We start from the raw sequence: 19,729 nt of genomic DNA, 5'->3' as shown, positions 1-19,729 counted from the left end.
GGTCGCCCAGTTCTAGATCTCAGATCTAGCGCTTCCCTACAGTTTCAAGTAAAAACATCGATATCGAAAATACCGCAAACAACCGCCCAATCGGAACATCTCGAGAACCTGAGACAAACAAAAGATGCAAAGCATTACCCATAAATACTATACAACCTCAGTCGAAACATAAAAAGACTTTTGAACACTAACCCCCCTCCCTTGATACCCCGGATCATGACCATGCCCTTGCCCCTGCGTCGGATTCAACGACTCCTGACTACTTCCCTTGCTCCCATGAGTCGTGATGGCCATTGCCTGCGCGTTATCCGGCACTAGGTCCGAGCGCCAGTAGTGATTGTTGTTGGGGTCATTGCGGGATCTGTTGGTTAGGTTGCCGTTCATGCTGGAGAGGGGGATGCTGCCGGTTGTGGGCTTTGCGCCGTAGGTGCGGGCGTAGCTGTCGCCGCGGAACCAGCGGAAGAGAGGGCGGAGGGTGACGAGGGAGCCGGCTGTGATGCCTAGGCCGGCTTCGACGTTGGACCAGATAGAGATGTCGGTTGTTGCGTCTGCGTGGATTAGCTTGGGCAATTCAGCTGGGCTGTGTCGTGAGACTTACAGAGGAAGTCAGGGTCTTTGTAGTAGTGGAGATATGGGATGCGGACGATGACTGCTGCGCTGGACCTGCATCAAGTTAGATACTCTGTAAAATCATCAAAGCAAACGGCAACTTACACGCAACCCATACTAAGGATACCCGCCAAAGCAGCCTTTGTCTTGGTAGTCATTTGCAGATTCCACACCAACACAATAGGCAAGAGAGCAAGTGTAAAATCGCAAACCGTAGCCACCACGCTGTACAAGTAGGCAATGTCGATAAGGTAGTCGGTTTTTATACAGCTTCCCGACCCTGTTCTCTCCCAGAAGTACGAAACCGGCGTGCATTGTAGGGTCAACATGAACCAGAAGACGAGTCCAATGACGATGGAAAAGGCGATAATGACCCAGAGAATAATGGCGTGTACTCTTGCGACAGTGAGACGTAGGAGAGCAAGCGCAATCGACACTTTCGCGAGGACAACGACGATGACGTAGGACATTTGACCGAGCCACCACCACTATTCATGCTGTGTTAGATTGCGGTATCTGTCCGAGATGTTGCGCGGAGCTACCTACAAACATAGCCTTTTGGACTTTCTTCAAGTTGTGCACCATATCCAATTGTTCAAAGGTCTGCCCAATTCCATAGATCGGTCCCACAATTCCACATAATGCAAACAAGATATTCACGACCTGCGAAACGGTAAGTATCCGGATTGTTATGCGGTCTCAGTCCCAGTCGTCGCATACCATCGCAGCAACCATCAACCCATCATCCCACCCAAAGGCTCGTACCAGCCTTATCCGGACAAAACATCGCAGACACACGGCGACCAGAGAAATGACGAGGAAGATAATGGTGACGATGAAGATGGACTCACTGCGGCCGGCGAATTCTACCATCTTGAAGGGCACGAGGGAATCGCGTGCATTGTATGGAAATCCGCCTTGATTAGTATGACTCCATAAGAGAGCCAGACGGATCTCCAAACAATATCAAAGCAGTAAAGATTGAAATGGAAAGGAAAGAAAACAAATGGAAATTGACAAAAAAAGAGCGGCTGCAGGAGTTTTATTAGAGACCACCCCCACTGTCGGAAAGGATCACCGATGCCTTTTAGGAGCAAACAACCTTTCTTTTGCAGGAGGCCGGACGGGACCGGTTCCATTTTAGGTGGGGATGAGCCCAGAGCTCTGGATGTGATTTTGTTATTTAATCCGCCTTGTTCAGGAGTTATCGATCAGCACTCAGTACTACGGGCGTCCAGAGTACTATTCAGACGAACGCTGGAGCATTCATGATGGACGGCCCAGCCTGATACATGGATCGAGTTGTGTACTCCAACGTGCACTGAGTATCCCGGAGCATTCCCAACCCATCATACATTTCAAATCCCATATTCACCTCGGACAACCCCCAGAAGCAGGATTCGAGCCTGCAGTCTCCCCCGAGCCTTCACACCAGCCAACCAACTATATCGTGCGACAGCGACAGGCATCTGAAACGCACGTGAGGAAACCTTGTCTGACATCCGACTCATAACAATAGAGCCCACGCTAATCCCCATTCAGAAAGTGCGCTTTGGCCGTATCGACGAACACACGATCTATTCCAGATATGGGAAATATCGCCAGCACTAAACCTAAGGGGCGCATATAGGCGAGCAAGAACAGCTGCCCAAGCGCCGGATCGCATGGATCTCGCTTGGTCCGGCCCCGGAAACCACGGAGCCCGCCGCACACTAACTCGACTTGGAGAAAACTCAAATTGCCGAGCGTCGATGGCTGCTTTCTTCGGCCAAGTTGCGGCTCAGGATGGCCAATGGAAGTTTGGGGTTGGGTTGTTCATCTAATTTCGATCCCGTCGCCGTTCTGCGGAACGTGCTTACTGTATTTGGCCCGATGCCGTGGTTCGCCGCGGAGGTGAGTCTCGATTTGTACGTGCTATTGTTATGGCCATTTGTATTCGTAAATATGCAGGTACGGAGAAGAAGCACTCGTTGTTTTCTACCAATGGAGCATTAAGCATTGCACTGTTCGCACTGAGTACGGAGTACAGGGTGCCCCTAAAGGTTAAGGATGCAATAATAATTCACGCACTCCATCGACTAACGTACTCCACATGCGAATGTAACACACGGGCGAATGTAACACGAAATCGCTCCGCCGCGACTTCCGATTTCTACTACAAATTTCACCACACCCAACGATGCCTCAGAAACATGATGAAAGCCAAGTAATATTGGCCCTTCAAGCTATGCAAAATGATAAAAATCTAAGCGCTCGAGCCGCTGGCAGGATCTATCACGTGGATCATGTGAAGCTTAGTCGCCGCCGGCGTGGCATGCGATCACGATGCAATATATCAGCCAATTCACGGAAGCTCACTGATCTAGAGGAATCAACAATTGTCGAACACATACTTGATCTAGATTCCAAAGGGTTTCCTCCTCGGTTGTCTGGTGTGGAAGATATGGCCAACTGACTACTCACAACGCGCGACGCGGGACGCGTTGGGGTAAACTGGGCTAGCACCTTTGTCAAACGGCACCCAGAGCTCACAACTCGTTTCAATCGGAAATATGACTATCAGAGGGCTCTATGCGAAGACCCAGAAGTTATTGGTCGTTGGTTTACACTTGTTCAAAACACAATTGCGAAGTATGGCATCCAGGAAGCAGATATCTATAACTTTGATGAAACTGGGTTTCAGATGGGAGTGATTTCGACTACAATGGTTGTCACAAGCTCTGAACGACATGGCAAGGCAAAAGCAAAACAGCCTGGCAATCGTGAATGGGTCACAGTGATCCAGGGAGTTAATGCTCGTGGCTGGGCGATCCCGCCATACATCATTGTCAAAGGTCAATATCACCTTCTTTCTTGGTATCAGAATAATCAACTACCAATGGATTGGGTTATCGCTACATCAGAAAGCGGTTGGATAACAAATGAACTCGGCTTGGAATGGATCAAGCACTTTGACAAATACACAAAGGCCCGAACAATCGGTCGTTATCGTCTCCTGATCCTTGATGGCCATGAGAGTCACCACTCAACCGACTTCGAGCTTTATTGCAAGAATAACAACATTATTACACTCTGTATGCCTGCACATTCGTCCCATATCCTTCAACCTCTTGATGTCGGATACTTTAGCCCTTTGAAGATTGCTTATGGTAAGCATATTGAAGGGCTGATGCGGGCGCATATTACCCATGTCACCAAAGAAGATTTCTTTCCTGCATTTTACACCGCGTACCAAGCCACTATGACAGGAAAAAATATTGAAGGTGGTTTTCGAGGGGCTGGACTTATCCCTTTTGACCCTGAGAGGGTAATATCTAAGCTTGATGTCCGATTCAAAACGCCAACACCATCAAATTCACGACCGAGTACCTCCCATAGCTGGGTCTCTAAAACGCCAAATAACCCAATTGAAGCATCATCCCAGACAAACCTTATAAAACGCCGAATCTCTCATCACCAAGATAGCTCTCCAACATCAATATTGAATGCTGTTGACATCCTTGCGAAAGGCACGACGAGAATAATGCATAAGATGGATTTGATGAAAGCAGAGATTCATGATCTTCGGGCGGCAAACGAGGCCCTTAGCAAACGCCGGAGGGCTAAAAAAACACGTCTAAGGAAAGGAGGGTCGCTTTCTATACTGGAAGCTCAGGAATTAGGGGATCAAATGGAGGTTGAGGTGCAACTAAAGGAGGAAACACGCATTAGGGCTGGTCGGCGACCGCGGACTGAGACACGCGCGCGGCGCTGTGGCAATTGCGGAAAGGCCGGACACAATGCGCGTTCCTGTCAGATAGTAGTAGAGATGTCTGAGGAAGATGATTCTGAATAGTATTAATGGAATTTTAGTGCATTGGTGGAAATGTTGGAGTTAACATCGCGGCGGAGCGATTTCGTGTTACATTCGCCCGTGTGTTACATTCGCATGTGGAGTACGTTAGCAGCTATTATTAGTGTTTTTTAACCATCTGCCTAGCCTACAAAAATCACACTCTGATCATTGGTAATCTATCTCATCTTCTATGGGTACGATCGAAAATCAAATCGCCACTACAGTACTTTTTTAATCCTTTAGTCTCCAAGTCTCCAATACAGACTATAAGATACTACACGTACATTTCAAATGTTCGGAATACACTGTTCATAACAAAGCTCAGGGTCCTCGACGTTTCAGGAAACTCAGAAACTCAGAAATGCGATTGACATCTGCCAAAAGTCTAAACTATTTCCCTCGTGCCTCAATATCATCGTTGGCCGCTGATTGACACTAGTACTAACATTATTGGTCCCGTCACATCCTTTGACAACTGAAGTTCTCAATCCAGCCCGTCTTTTCTCGGCTCTGGGCTCTGGGCTCTGCATATCTTCCATCGCTTTCTTGGCGTTCTAGCCTACTTTAGACCGCAGCAGGCCCCCTCAAAGCTTCCTATGGGTATGCATAATATTACTGGACCCGCTCATCTATCTTATAAATCCCCTGGCTGGGATCGTGTGGCCTTTGCCGATGTGACTTCCGACATATGTTTGCTTTTACGTGTATTTTATTGATACAGGATGCGCTCGGGCTTTTTGGCCGGAAATTGTAAGGCTGTCGATCTTTTTTGTATTCTCGGCGCCTTCTTGGCCGCTTCTTCGGTTTCGTGCTCGAGGAATGGGACTATTTACGCCTATCTTGAAAGTGATATGCGTAGGACTGGCGTTGTCATGATCGACTTCTTATTGCTGAAATAGGAAGGTGGAAGAGAGTATCAAAGTGCATCCTTCACAGGTAACCGATGCCTTGGACAAAGGAACAATTAGACACTATTTTTCGCGCTTGATCTTCGAAGCCGTAGGTCTAGTGGACAGTTAAAATGTCAATGTGATCGATCTGCTTCCGTCAATAGAGCAAATCATCCCTCTTCCTGAATTTTCTTCTTACTTCAATAGTGAGATCCTGCGCTGCAGCGAGTGTTCCTATATCACCCGATTTGTATGTAGTTGCGAATTTCTGTTTAGTCAATGCATTAAGGCCAAGGCCGTTTTCAATGCTGCCTCGGCGAAAGTCTATCCTGACCTCTCATGAGAGGTCATCCTCTATTCAATGTAGTATGGAGGCCTCGCAACTCTCTCTATACGGAGCAATTGCTGTAATCCGAAAGCAATAATTGGAGGAGAATTCCCCAATCCTACACACACACCCTATTCACATCCCTACCCCATACAGAACACATGTTCACCCCGAACCTCGGCATCACAAGGGTTCCCTGCATTCCCATTCCTGGATCCCCCAGATCGTCCCGAGACAAACGGGGGATTTACCTTCCCATCCTCCCCGTTCTTCCCCAGAGAGAGCGTCGAGACCCGGGTCTTCAGTTCAAGTGCGGGGTGCAGGTTCGTTTATTTGATTTACGGATGTACATACTCCGGAGTACCCCTGTACTTGTGTGCAGAGTACTCCGTATGCAGGGCAGTCACAAGGATGTTGGACTATGTGCGCTCTGCATAAACGCGAGATGTCTAGGGACGATTGTGCACAACGAGTCAGTGAAACAGACGCGTGGCTGTGCTGTATGTAAGTGGTGTTGTGTGGCTTGCAGGTTGTCACATGCTGGCTTTTACTCTTTTGGTTTTGGCAGGTCGTCCTGGGTGGATACAGAGCTCGTACTGTGTCTTACGCACTATGCAGCTCCCCACGCGGGAATAGACTTACTAACGTTTCTCTGTCCAGGTTAGCATGGACACTACTATCTTACCGCAAAATCGGACGAGAGAGCAACTGTAAGTCGCTTATCTGGGTTGATTCGATTGATTCGTCTGACTGTGCATTGAGAGAATTGACAAACTACTATTTACATGAACCATTAACCATCGCTTCGAAATACTATGCTATATATCAAATACGCGAGGTTCCTGCCAACATATTACTCCAGTATCATCGTTTACCACTTAGCCTCCTTACGACCCAAGAACTCATTGAGGATAGCAACCCTCTGCTGAAGGGCCGCCACCTCTGTCTCCAGCGACGACTGCACCTTGGCACTGTCCTCACCGAGCTTGACATAAAAGTCCTTCCGGTACGGAGTAGCAGACATGGCGGCGCTGAAGATGGGCTTGACGATGAACGAGTGGTGGGGCTTGAGGGTGTTGCCGTAGGCCTCGCGGAAGGAGTCAGCAAGCTCCTTGCTGGCGTTGTCGAGGTTGTGACGGAGGGCTTGGGCGGTGAAGTCAAGGCCACTGTCAAGGACCCGGGTTGTTAGCTTTGCGCGCATAGGATGGGGACGGGCATCGAGTACGATGACACTCACCGGACCAGCCAGAGCAAGCCTTCTGTGGCAGTGTGCTTCTTCTCCTTCAATTCATTCACGACAAGGGACTGGAGAGTTGCGGACTCGGCGGGAGCAGCCTGCTGCCTGTCCTTGACTTTCTATACCAGGGTTAGACGTTATTCGTCGTGCAATGCTGGGTGGAGGTACGGACCTTTATGTTGCCAAGCAGGTCATTCTTGACGGGGGTAAATGCCTTAGAACCGAGGACATCTGGCGATTGACAACTGGTTAGATCAACGCATCGACATGATCATGGCCGTTAGCTTACCGAACAAAGTGGTCAACGATTCAGCGGCCTCAAGGAACTCGGTGGTCGAGATGCCGTTGTCGTTGGCGGCATCAATAGGGACGTCCGCGAAGGACTTCTGGATAGTGTCGAACCAGGTAGACATGACGATTTATATGGGATGAAAAGAGCAATAAACAAGACGATGAGAAGCAAACTGTACAGATGAGAGAAGAGAATAGGAGTAGGGAATCGACAGTTATCAACACCTGTCACACACCGCCTGCTGCGGCCGCGGGACACGCAAGCGGGCGGCCAATCAGGGCCCGAGTGGGGCGACGCAACCCCGTGTTGCAAATAGAGTAAACAAACCAAACAAACCAAACAGCTCAGCCACAGCAAACTATGCAAACATAGACAAGCCTTCCTGATCACGACGTCATAGTCTAGAAATTGAAGAAGGGGCAGATTAGCGCTTCGATCTGGGAGCGATCCCTAAATCTCGGTGCCTGACGCCCTGCCAACTGGTCAGGATCTCAAGGAGAAAGAAATAGACACGCAATTTCCGTTGTTAATGTCGATGTGCCGTGTCGCTATACTCGCTGCGCTGATACATTCCAGTCCAATGCCATGAGCACACAACAGGCCCCTGATCGACCAGATGTGGTTCCTGGCACCGTGCATCATGAGCGACGCCGTGGATTGGAGCCCGGTTCTTACACGAGCAAGAAGCTGGTATGTGATCTTCAATGTGTTTGCCATAGGCATTGGCGCCAAGGGATCTGACCATTTTCTTTTTTCTTTGACAACCAGCAACATGCTTCTCCTCACCACCTACACATGACGAACAGAAGATTCTTCATAGGCCCAATTCCCGAAGGCTGGCTCCAGCACCACCGAAAATCTTGGTATAAATCAGGGATCAAGTTCAAGAACTATTCGTCCAAGACTGTCAGCTTCTCCGCGGACCCGGTTGTCGTGCATTACGAGGATGACTCGCCCGAAACCGATAACGATCCATTGTCTTCAGGGCCGGAGCAGGAGCACACCCAGAACGGTATCTGGGAAGATGAAGAGACACAGGACGACCAGGGAGACCAGGACAGTGAATCCAATGGACAAGGACCGTCCCGGCGCTCAGAAGAAGTGGACATTACCTCAAGACGGACCGGTAAATCCATGGCCACGCCTACAACAGAAACAGGTGCCTCTTCCCCAAGGAAAATAGATTCCAGGAACACATCAACTAATGATATCCAAGATGCTGCTTCGTCTTATATGACTGCCCGCGAAATTGGAGGAAGCGTAGACGACCTGGGTGCGGATACCAATGCGAACACCAGCGCAAACGCAGGTACAGATAAGAACTTGGACAGGCAAGAGGCGGGAGACATACCGCCGGAACAACCAGTGGATCAACCCAGCTCGCAAATGTTGCGAGTTCCCAGTACCGGTGAGACCGATCAATCCAGTCCCATAGCATCTGCAAGCGAGTCCGAGTCAACAACCGCGTTGCTAAGACCCAAATCCGGACCCAAAGATAAAGGAATGCAGAGGATAATACAGCCTACCCTTGAGCAACAGGAGCCTCAGAGTGAGGGGACCGATTTGGATGAGAGTGTCCCCACTGGAAAGTTCAATGGGAAGGGGATGATAAGAGGCCAGAAAAGAATGGTCAAATATAGCCTCGACGACAATATCTTGGATAAGCAGCAGCGGCTTCTTGCGAGGTTATCCAGAACTCATGACAGTATCTCCGCGAATCGACCGCATCGACGAAAGCTGCAGAAGGGCGAAATTATCAAGGCGGAACGGATGCTTGTTCGAGTCGAGCAGACAATGCAGAGAGACCTTCCCGATGATTATACCGAAAATGACAGCATGCGGATGGAAACACGAGTCGTGGACAAATGGCGAGAATTTCTGGTGGTTTGTCGAATGGCCGATGAAGAATATGCACCATTCACGCTACAGATGTACAAGACCCGTGTCGTGCCAGAGGTACAAAAGTCAGGTACGAAAATCTCTCCATACTATGAGGTGTCTCTGGACAACAAGAGAACAAGGGTCAATTTCTACTCTTCATTGGACAAGACTATCGTGATGTGGCGTCCTTCCAAACACGGAACAAAGATCTTTATTGTACGCCCGAAATCAACATCGCATGCGGTTGAATGGTACACCTTCATGTGCCAGGCTCTAGGGCGGGATCGGCCATCTTCCCTTCAGATAACAGTTCCGGATCTCGACGTCTCTCTCCTCTTCAAAGACCCTTTTGCACGAATTGAAGCCGCCATCGATGCGAAAAACAAGAATAGCCAAAACGGCAGAAACAAAGCACATCCTGAAGAATGCAATGTAGCCACAGCTATAATACGCGGCTGCATGGAGATGCTCGAAAATCGAACAGAGTGGGCAGACGTATTGCGCGAATGGTCGAAGTCTGAGAAAATGGGTCTTGCTTGGAGACGGTACGATCGACTCGAGTGGGTACTCGGTGTCAATGAGGAAAGGATGTATGGATCAATCGGGATGCAGGACACGCATGAACTGGAGTTGCGACCTAGGCAACACTACTCTACAACCGTCAAACATGAGGGGGAGAAAGACCATGAGCCACCGCCGCTGGAAGGCTTTTTGGTTCGCCTAACATCCCAGAGGGGTGTTCATCAGCGGTTGAACAAGATGTTTTTCAAACGTCTTTATTTCTTCACCCAGGATCACTATCTCTTCTTCTGCAGGCCAGCAAAGTCTTTGCCTCCGCCACCTCCGAGGCTGACATCTACCAATGCGTCGAATATACCGTCGTCACAACAGATCTTGAACGAAGCACCGCTTTGTTATGACATTGATCCGTTTCCACTACACGATGGTGATATCAGATGGACCTTTAGTGGCAACGAGGAGTACCTGAAAAGGCACGACGAAGAAGCATATGCGCAGCTGCACAGGAACCTTCACAACATTTGCCACTCTGACGGGTATATTGATTTGTGCCGGGTACAGGAAGTACGACAAGTCCAACGAAATAGCAGCCCTGCGGATCCAAACATCGAGAGAGGACCGGACGTTGAGTATAACCCGGACGTTCGAGACACGCATCAGGATGATGGCGCAACAGACCAGTTCGACGACGACAGGACTTTCGAGATGCTGTTAGATAATAACCTTGTCATTCGCCTTCAAGCATACAATAAGGATACCAGAGATGAATGGATAAGGCGGGTGGATGCCTTGGTCAAATACTGGAAAGCGCGTACTGCCGCCGATGGGGCTGAACTGAAAGTTGTCCGACAGAAAAACCTCGAGGCTCTTGATATTGATGAAGAGGTTGAGTCGCACATCGGGCAGTTTGCCTTGAAATGGGAGGTCAAGAAGGCAGTGGCATCACCACACTTGCATAACATGTGTTCCTTATCTCACTGTCGGACAATCAAGGTATGCTGCCTCTTCTCTGGTACATCTAGGACTTGATACTAACTGAATCTCAGATGTCCGGACAGCTGTACCGCAAACCACGCCGCCATTCGACATTCAAACGCTGCAACGTCATTCTCTCCGGCGGAAAACTCCTCATTTTCCGCAGCTCACTCCGAAGCCGCAACGGTGTCGAAATCGCCCACATACACCAAGAACTAGAAACCTCCATAGACCTCAGTGACTGCTATATATACTCAGGCCTCCTCACAGACAACGACCTCCTATACGCAAACCAAACGTTCGACAACAGCAACCCAGGCCACCACTCCTTACCACGTGCATACCTTTCCCCCGACGTCTTCACGACCTGCGATGACGACACGGCAATTACATTTGTGATCTGGCAACCCTTACGAAAAAACTATTTCCGGGCGAAAGAGTACGGGAAGAGAGGACGGACGAAGCAGACACTGAAACATGTTTCGACGCTGGGTGTTCATGGGAGAACGATTGTGTTTAAGACGAAGAGTCGGGTGGAGAAGGATCGGTGGGTGTTGAGTATTGCGTCGGAGATTGATAGGATACAGGAGGAGCAACATGAGAATATTCGGATTGTTTCGGCGGGATAAAAGTGGTGATACCTTTTATTCTTTTTGAGGTATTTATACTTCTTTACGTATTATGATAACAATTCAGCATTGTTATAATCTGCCTGGTGCATGCACTTTGGCTTCCTATTATATGTCGGCCCTTGCTTGGTTAATGTATAGTTTTTTCAGTCGTGTTCGGTTCTAAATTATGCCCTGGCATTGTCAATACCGCACCTAGGTGACTCCCTATCCCTCTAGTGCTTATCGAGAATCTCTAGAAATGGTGACATAACGTAATTTTACCACCGAGAGGCGCGGTCAACGGCAGCGCATACTAATTACTCCGTACATCTACGTAGTGTCCTCTCCATGTCATAAAGCATGCCAAATCTATTGAATCTATTACCATCTAAGAGTGCATTTTAATCTATTATGATCCTCTTTGTTGCAATTACTGCACCATGCAGGCCACTGTGGTCTTGATGATGGCTCTTCTTGCACCTCTCATCTTTGCAGTCCCTCATCACCAGTTAAGCTTCCTCCATCTTGAATAAAGGCTTGTGTCATCAATGACATGCACTCACTTACCACAATGGCTGCTTCAGAGAAATTCGATGAGAAGGGCCGTCTCGAAGCTGTAGAAGACCTCACTCGTGCTCTTGACTTTGAAACTACAAGTACAGAAGCATGGCTGGCCCGCTGGCTCGCCAATATCAATTGGTCCGAGAGCTCACCAAGGAGGCTGGTAGTGACAGAATCAAAGAACTCGTTGCTCCAGACAGCACAGTGATGAGGGGCGCTATGAGGATGTGTAAGTAACCTGAACCCTTCGAAGAGCATTCGTTTACTTTGTATCTTAGGGATGGGTTGTGGAAGAAAGGAACACGACGACGATGGGGGAGAGCTATACATTAACTTTTACACCAACTCAAGCCTCAATCCTCAAGCAATGATTAACAAACAATCCCAGGTCGTTTATAGAAGCGATGGAACAGCCATCATCGAGAAGAGACGCTCCGTACTTGAAATATACTCCATCTTTCCCCCCAGTCTCGCCGATAACCCAGCACGAGCAATTCTGGAGCACCCTCCAGCATCTCTGGTTCCCTTCAAAAATCGCTTCCTGGCGAGAGGCTGCACGCGACACGAAAACATGAGTCAACTGGATTACATTTGCATGGAACATGGGTGCGTATTGGGATCATGGCATAATGACCATGAAACCGATCGCTCATACCTACTGGCTGTCGCGTGCCCATGAAGAGTCCCACATGAATATGTGTTCTCGTCCATTCATTCCTAGTGATCTCGAAGCATCGCAGGATCAGGGAGGGTTGTATACTGTTGATGATAAGAAGATAGTGTCGAGGCACGAGGTTAACCCTAGCACTCCAAATCCTTCAATTTGCCGCTGCCGTCTTTTGAGTTGTTGGAGATGAAGTGGATTTTAGACCGGATTGCTGGGCTCGCGAGGGGGAGAAGTATGGTTGTGAGAATTAGGAGGTCGAACGGATTGGAACAGACACAAACGAGGCTTAGATTGAAAACCTGGGTGAGCTTTTTGTTGGCCATGACATGACACTGCTGGATTACTCTGTGTCGACGTTCTCTCTGCTCTCTGGTAGTGCCGGGAGGACCTGTTGGCGTTGTCAAAAGATGTTTGAATTTCATGTTATCTGAACAAAATGGTGTTGTCTTGTTATCTATTTCGGAGTCATCCAACACACTTGGTAGCACTTCTGTCTGTACATATTCTGCAGGACAGGATATAAATACGAGACAGGGGGGATTCGACATGTGCAAATCACGCTCATAATATCAGAACCATTCCCGATACTAAACTTTTATACATAGGGTATAGATACAACTACTATACATCTGTAGATCGAGCTAACTACTCCAACATAGGCCTCTCCATCTTAACCGCCTCCTTCAACACCCTCTCCCTAACCCCTTTCCGATAATCACCCCCCATCCTTCCCCCCTCATCCCCCTCCACGACCCCTCTCTCCCAATCCGCCCAGTTCAACAACCTCCACCGCGGCCACAGCACAGCCATCACCCGTCCCGTGATCAACGACACACTAACCGGCCCATACGTATTGCTATCAAGCGACTTCCGCGGGTCCTCCGCATCACCTTCTAACCAGACATGATTGAAGGGGACGATTTGCGAGGTCTTCATGCACGGGTCTCGAGTCGTGATGCGGTCGCCGGGGAGTCCGACGACGCGTTTTATAGCGGTGTGGGCTGGGTTTGCCGGCGACCTTTACCATTATCCATAAACATTAGCATCTTCCCATCATTCCAACACCACAATAGGTTCTGAAGGGGCAGACCTACCGGAACGTAACAACCATCCCCCTCTCCAACCTCCTCTTCCGCTCCCAGGGCCATCCGCTCCCGCCCCATGGCCACATGTTCACAAGCACCATATCGCTCTTCGTATGCATCGTCTCGTAGTCCTCGTTTAGGTAGGGCGTCATCGACGGCCCGCGCACCCACATCACCTGGAAGACATGCTCGGAGAAGAATATCCCGATTGGGATGGCGGGGACGAGGAAGCGCAGGACGCGAGCGGTTGTGCGGACTTGGGAGGGGAGGGTTGTGTAGGTTTTGCGAAAGCGTGAGAAGAAGGATTGTCTTTTGTAGGTGGTGTTGGAAGTGTGTGGGTGTGATTGGTTTGCGGCGGAGGATGAGGCGGCGGCGGGTTCGGACGGTGATGGTGAGGGAGCGGGGGATTTTGAGGAGCGGGATTGGGCTACTTCAGGTGCGAGGACTCGGGGTTTGGATGGTGTGTTTTCTTTGGGAGGTTGAGGTCGAAGCATTGTGAGATGTTGTGCTTGTCGGCGGAGTGGGTTGACGACTATGAGCTCGAGGAAGGAGTAGGAACAAGAAAGACTCAGTCTGAGGAGGCTTGAGAGGCTGGCTATGATTCTGTACAATCAATTCATATTGTCATTTGTTTAGTTTAGAGCAATTGGATAGGTTAGTTCGCATGAAGAGACCGCTGATATCGGAGGTGTCGCGGTATGTTTGCAGTGTTTGCATTTGTCATGACGAAAGTCGTTATTTAGTGCTTCACAGCAATAAAGATTAAAGTAGAAAGATATCATGAACAGAAAAAGAAAAGACAAGCCAGTATTTCAATCCCATGCGCCATTCATCAAAACATAAAGTCGCTGTAATCCCATCCAGTTGCAAATCATAAACTACCAATCTTTCTCCAGCATATTGCCCACTGAACGATATTCATGCGATCCGTCCATACCCAGAATACCACTAGACTGTACACTGTGCACATCAGCCGCCGACGAAGCGCGGTCAACCTCGACAGGTTCATCATCCGTTTCTTCAGATCTCTCAATCTCGGATCTCCTAAGTCTCTCAAACTTATCGCCCTCATCTTCAGATCTATTGACCTCCTCCCATTCATCCTCGCTTCTCTCATCGATCATGGTTATACTGCTGTGTCCAAGGTCGTCTGAATCAAGTTTCTGTCTCTTAGCTTCTGATTGGCCGTCCAGAGAAGGGTCCTCGGTGGGCGGATCAGGGAGCTTGTCTGCGAGGATCTCAGGCGATGGTGAGAACTCACCATCAGCTTTAGACCGGGAGTTTTGCTGGGTGCTTGAGTGGGGGAGGTCCTGCTCTGTTGGTGGGAAGAATTTACTGCGATGTTTAGCTCAGAATTTGTCTGTGGGGCACTCATTAATGAAGAGGAAACTTACGGAAACCATTTCTCATAGGCCTTCTCATCCTTGCGCTCAAAGTTGCAAAAGACAATCCTCTCCAGCTGGCCTATGTTATCCGGATGCTCCAAGAACTGGCGCGCCTCGTCAAGTGCGACTAACGCAGCCTCCTCAGAGGGATATCCATAGACACCGGTACTGATCGCCGGGAAAGCGATACTCCTCATATTATGTTCCACGGCCAACTCCAAACTGCGTCGGTAGCAGCTACGCAACAAGTACTCGGGCCATTCCTCAAGGCGATACACAGGCCCAACGGTATGAATAATTTTCTTGCAGGGGAGGTTGTAGGCGGAGGTAACTTTCGCATCACCCGTTTCGCAGCCGCGCAGGGTACGGCATTCGTTATACAGGTATGGACCTGCAGCTCTGTGGATTGCACCGTCGACACCGCCGCCGCCCAGGAGAGATTCGTTTGCTGCATTGACGATGCAGTCGACTTGCAGCTTGGTGATGTCATTTCGGATGAGGGAGATTTTGTCGTTGAATGTTTGCGAGGGGCTCAGGGCTTGACTTGAAGCGGGAGCTAAGCGCTTGAGTTTGTATAGTAGAGACGCGGTTGGGATTTCGGATAGAGGGACGAGAGACGCCATTTTGGTTGATTCGTTTTCTGTTATTGAACAACAAGTCACACAATACACAAAGAAACTCCCAATCTGATGACTCTTGAGGATAGATTAAATTAGGAAAGCGTCCGAATGCCGTCACAGCTGTCAAGGTGGGGAGCTTCCCCGCACGTGACGCCACATCTTATCGCGTGTAATTGTACGGTAAATTACCTGATAAGAACGTGAATGCATACAAAAGCCCTAGATGTCCATGAAGTATAGCACTCAACGATGCTTGTCAGTGACAGTTGCACCATGGGGTTTACACTGGAGGGCTTTTACTCCTCTATCGTTGTCCACTCTTCAGAAACACCAATTATCTTCTTAAGATTTATAGCTACAACTCTACACCACGTATAAATAACCCATTCAAAGTCGATGGTGAATTCGACTTTCGCCTCGCCAAAGCCAGCGACTTGCTCGACATCCAAAAAATCTCCAAACAGGCCCTCCGCAACACCGTCACGGTCCTCACCCGCGACATTCCCTCCACCCTCCAAACCCTCCAAGGCAACATGCCCTTCCCCAACGAAGATGACAACACAGCTGCCTATCCTACCTACCTCTCCGTCCCCATCCTTATTGCCAGAAACACCACCAACGCCAGTGGAGAAAACAAGCCACGCGTCGTGGGCTACGCCTTCCTCGGCCCCCGCCGCAAAAGCACAAGCACAACGGGCGACGCATGGACCATGGAGGTGAGGAAGTTGGCGGTGGGGGGTGGGAAGTGGTACATTTTTCCGGTTGAGGGTATGGCTGGGACTTATGGGGTTAGCATTAATACTGCGTATCTTTGGTTTGATGGCCATGGTGGTAATGGAGACGGTGAAGGTAGCGAGGCGGGTAGTGCTGAGAGTGAGGGCAGTGCTGGCAGTGAAGGAAGTGCAGCGAGTTACGACAGCTACGGCAGTGAGCGCAGTCAGGGAAGCCAGACCAGCGTGAGCAGTGAGAAAAATAGTCATGAGAGCGACGACGATAAAGACGAAGACAGTGAAGACGAGGAGGACGATTGGGATGACGATGACGATCCTTACGGAGAAGTCGAAGACGACGATATCGAATACGATTGATCCTCCTGAAGGCTGAAGCCGAGCAACCATTGAAGCTTGGCTTTGATGTGTTCTCTGTTACTTAATGGAGTCTAGGTTGAAAGCTTTATTCAGCATTACGGTTAATTCAACTTTATCTGAACGGTCCGTGAACATATGTCATTTTCGATGTCTTGTACGACGAAGTCAGCCCGCAGGAGCCTCTCGACACTCATGTTACATTGACACCAAGTTCTAGCAATCTATTTCCTCCGTATCATGGGAGCGACATCACCGAGTCATGCTCTGCAGTGTTGGACTTACGCCAAGAAAAAACAAAGCCCATGTATATCGCATGCCAGCAGCATGAATAATAAGCCCAAACCATAATTATCCCAACTGAATTACCTTCCTCAACAGACTGAATTTACCCGAACAGCCAAAACGGTAAATCCTCGGCCCCCAAGTAAACTTAACCTGCCAATCCCCATACAAAACCACATGGCTGCAGTTCCTCCGCGTCCATCGTTTCCCAAAGGGGTAATTCTGAAGGTATACTCCGCAAATCGGAGGTCTGAGCGACGTCATTAAATTCTCCGGAGTCCTCGGATTGTGTACGTTTTGGGAAGAGATGCCGGTTTATTGTTGTTCGGGGCTTATATCGGGAGAGATTATTGTAGCCGGGGAAAAGGCCTCATTCTGGAGTTGTGTTGTGGGGTGTGGTTTAATTCCCCGCATTGCGGAGATATATATATAAGTGGTACGGAGTACACGGTATGTTCTGGGTTGACAGTGCCGAGTATAGTCTCGCAATCGAAAAGAATAGCGATGATTCGAAGTGTTGTTGGTCTCCTTGCCCTCTGGGCAGGCGTACAAGCCGCGCCTACACGACGCGATACATCGAGTCCTGTCGTGAGCGTTAAGAACGGATCCTATGCCGGAGTCACGAACACGAAGTACAACCAAGACTTCTTCCTGGGTATTCCTTATGCGCAGCAGCCTGTTGGAGACCTGCGGTTTACGGTGCCTCAGTCGTTGAATGAGACTTGGGATGGGGAGCGCGATGCAAAGGCGTATTCGGATATTTGTGTGGGATATGGAGTGAGTTACTTTCCTTCTGGTGAAGTTACGTGATGCTGATGGTGATAGACGGATTCAATTTGGTATCCTATGTCTGAGGCATGTCTTACACTCAATGTCATCCGCGATTCATCAGTAGATGAAAACTCGAAACTCCCCGTTGGTGTCTGGATCCACGGCGGAGGCTTCTATCAGGGCTCCGGCGCAGACGAGCGATACAACATGTCTGCTATCGTCTCCAATGCCAATAAAATCGGTTAGCCCTGCTTTGTCACTTCAAAAGGAAAAAAAAAAAAAAGCGAGGAGCCAAAGAGCTAACGCAACCAGGAAAACCCTTCATCGCGGTGACAATCAACTACCGCCTGTCCACCTGGGGTTTCCTCAGCTCACACGAAGTCGCAGAAAGCGGCAATACGAACCTCGGACTGCGCGACCAGCGCCTCGCACTGCACTGGATTCGTGAGAACATCGCCTCCTTTGGAGGCGACCCCGACAAAGTTACCATCTGGGGCGAATCTGCCGGCGCTATGTCAGTGGGCTACCATCTAACCGCGTACGGTGGACGAGACGATCGCTTGTTTCGCGGGGGGATTATGGAGTCCGGAGGATCGATTTCCGCTAGCGCACTTGGTGACGAGACGTCGTACCAGGATGAGTTTGATGCGTTGGTTAAGGAAATTGGGTGTGAGGGGTCTGGGAAGGGGGCGTTGCAGTGTTTGCGGGAGGTGCCGTTTGAGGAGTTGAATGGGGCGCTGAATGGGACGGGTGGCTCGCCGGCGTATGGGTTCTCGCCGGTCATTGATGGGGATTTTATAAGGAAGAGGGGGAGTGTGTCGTTGAACGACCACGAGTTCGTGCAGGTTCCTGTTATCGCCGGGACGAATTCAGATGAGGGGACCTCGTTTGGACCGACGGGGATTAACACGACAGACCAGTTCTACGATTACTTGACCGGTATGTCCCTCCACTACCAACTAGCATTGAATATGTACATGCTAACAGCACAGGCAACCAATCCGACCCTCCCCTCCCCTCCCCCGTCGCCAAAAACCTCCTATCCCTCTACCCCGATGACCCGTCGCAAGGCATCCCAGCGTACCTCGGCGATGCCCGCATCGCCTCAAAGGGCCTGCAATGGCGCCGCACAAACGCCTACGCCGGCGACTACATGATGCACGCGAACCGCCGGCGGCAATGCGAAGTCTGGGCCGAGACATCCACGCCCGCTTACTGCTACCGGTTCAACGTGCGCAGCGCAGACATGCCGTATACCTCTGGGTCGGCGCACTTCGAAGAAGTCGCGTTCGTCTTCAACAACATCGCGGGACTGGGATATCACTACGGGAAGCCGTTTAAGGCGGAGACGCCGGAGAGTTGGGTGCGGTTGAGCGAGATGATGGCGAGTATGTGGGCGGGGTTTATTTATGAGTTGGATCCGAATGGTGTTGGGTTGTATTCTGGGGATTTTGTGAGGTGGGATGGGTATGCGGATGGGAACGAGGTGGATATCTTGTTTGATGCGGATGCGAATGCGACGACCAGTCGGATGGAGGGGGATACGTGGCGGGGGGATGCGATTGAGTATATTAATTCGATTGCTGATGTGTATGAGCGGTAGGGGTTGTATAGTAATGCAGAGGACAGTGTATAGCAATTCGAGCGAAATCCAAGGAAGACCAACTCACCGTTTGCCTGAGCAAGACCACCCGAAAAAGTCACTTGCATATCTGGATTCCTTTTCCAGAGCAGGGCATGTGAGACAATGCAGATTGACAGCTCGACTGTTGTCAATGGTCCCACAATAGCTGTCCTTTTTTCAGACGATTGCTGGAGATCAGAATGTCATTTTTATCGATCAATTGTCAGTGGCAATGGATTCGAGCGGGTTATTCGTTGCAGGTATCGAAGAGGCCAGGGTGATCGTTCTATATCGAGATCCTAATAAATCCGCAAAGTAAGGCGTTAGCAATGCACCTGTAGTGGCAAGGGTAGTCAAGTACGGAGTACGCATCACGCAAAATCCATATAGACAAACAGAACAGCTACTCTGTACGTAGTAGGAAGTATCATGTCCCAGTCGTTTGCAGTCTACGTATCAAACCCCCAAA

At 49.7% G+C, this 19,729-nt stretch overlaps 8 protein-coding genes across 8 annotated transcripts; 4 read left to right on the top strand and 4 right to left on the bottom strand.

Moving 5' to 3' along the window:
• Nucleotides 1-147: 147 nt before the first annotated feature.
• ACHE_20151S (putative integral membrane protein) lies at nt 148-1,482 on the bottom strand (the record flags this gene model as incomplete). The annotated part of the gene is made up of 5 exons (XM_043284423.1): nt 148-548; nt 599-663; nt 715-1,097; nt 1,156-1,272; nt 1,330-1,482. 5 exons carry the CDS (start codon nt 1,480-1,482, stop codon nt 148-150), a joined length of 1,119 nt encoding a protein of 372 aa, XP_043133215.1.
• Nucleotides 1,483-6,533: 5,051 nt separating this feature from the next.
• ACHE_20150S (GLTP domain-containing protein) lies at nt 6,534-7,312 on the bottom strand (the record flags this gene model as incomplete). The annotated part of the gene is made up of 4 exons (XM_043284422.1): nt 6,534-6,828; nt 6,900-7,018; nt 7,072-7,130; nt 7,189-7,312. The coding sequence occupies 4 exons, from the start codon at nt 7,310-7,312 to the stop codon at nt 6,534-6,536; spliced, it is 597 nt and encodes a 198-aa protein (XP_043133214.1).
• Nucleotides 7,313-7,776: 464 nt separating this feature from the next.
• ACHE_20149A (sporulation-specific 71 family protein) lies at nt 7,777-11,195 on the top strand (the record flags this gene model as incomplete). Its single annotated transcript, XM_043284421.1, has 4 exons — nt 7,777-7,881; nt 7,960-8,350; nt 8,408-10,584; nt 10,638-11,195. The coding sequence occupies 4 exons, from the start codon at nt 7,777-7,779 to the stop codon at nt 11,193-11,195; spliced, it is 3,231 nt and encodes a 1,076-aa protein (XP_043133213.1).
• Nucleotides 11,196-11,748: 553 nt separating this feature from the next.
• Nucleotides 11,749-11,946, top strand: ACHE_20148A (uncharacterized protein; the record flags this gene model as incomplete). Its single annotated transcript, XM_043284419.1, has 1 exon — nt 11,749-11,946. One exon carries the CDS (start codon nt 11,749-11,751, stop codon nt 11,944-11,946), a length of 198 nt encoding a protein of 65 aa, XP_043133212.1.
• Nucleotides 11,947-13,050: 1,104 nt separating this feature from the next.
• ACHE_20147S (putative mitochondrial inner membrane protease subunit Imp2) lies at nt 13,051-13,984 on the bottom strand (the record flags this gene model as incomplete). The annotated part of the gene is made up of 2 exons (XM_043284418.1): nt 13,051-13,423; nt 13,500-13,984. 2 exons carry the CDS (start codon nt 13,982-13,984, stop codon nt 13,051-13,053), a joined length of 858 nt encoding a protein of 285 aa, XP_043133211.1.
• A 384-nt stretch (nt 13,985-14,368) lies between these two features.
• ACHE_20146S (macro domain-containing protein) lies at nt 14,369-15,498 on the bottom strand (the record flags this gene model as incomplete). The annotated part of the gene is made up of 2 exons (XM_043284417.1): nt 14,369-14,825; nt 14,885-15,498. The coding sequence occupies 2 exons, from the start codon at nt 15,496-15,498 to the stop codon at nt 14,369-14,371; spliced, it is 1,071 nt and encodes a 356-aa protein (XP_043133210.1).
• Nucleotides 15,499-15,718: 220 nt separating this feature from the next.
• ACHE_20145A (uncharacterized protein) lies at nt 15,719-16,583 on the top strand (the record flags this gene model as incomplete). Its single annotated transcript, XM_043284416.1, has 2 exons — nt 15,719-15,729; nt 15,851-16,583. 2 exons carry the CDS (start codon nt 15,719-15,721, stop codon nt 16,581-16,583), a joined length of 744 nt encoding a protein of 247 aa, XP_043133209.1.
• Nucleotides 16,584-17,369: 786 nt separating this feature from the next.
• ACHE_20144A (uncharacterized protein) lies at nt 17,370-19,239 on the top strand (the record flags this gene model as incomplete). The annotated part of the gene is made up of 4 exons (XM_043284415.1): nt 17,370-17,642; nt 17,691-17,877; nt 17,949-18,575; nt 18,629-19,239. 4 exons carry the CDS (start codon nt 17,370-17,372, stop codon nt 19,237-19,239), a joined length of 1,698 nt encoding a protein of 565 aa, XP_043133208.1.
• Nucleotides 19,240-19,729: the final 490 nt, after the last annotated feature.

The sequence above is a fragment of the Aspergillus chevalieri genome, chromosome 2, assembly GCF_016861735.1.
Source record: "Aspergillus chevalieri M1 DNA, chromosome 2, nearly complete sequence".
Classification (NCBI taxonomy): Eukaryota; Fungi; Ascomycota; class Eurotiomycetes; order Eurotiales; family Aspergillaceae; genus Aspergillus; species Aspergillus chevalieri.
The sequence above is the reverse complement of the archived record's forward strand: the minus strand, read 5'-3'. Positions and strand labels throughout refer to the sequence as shown.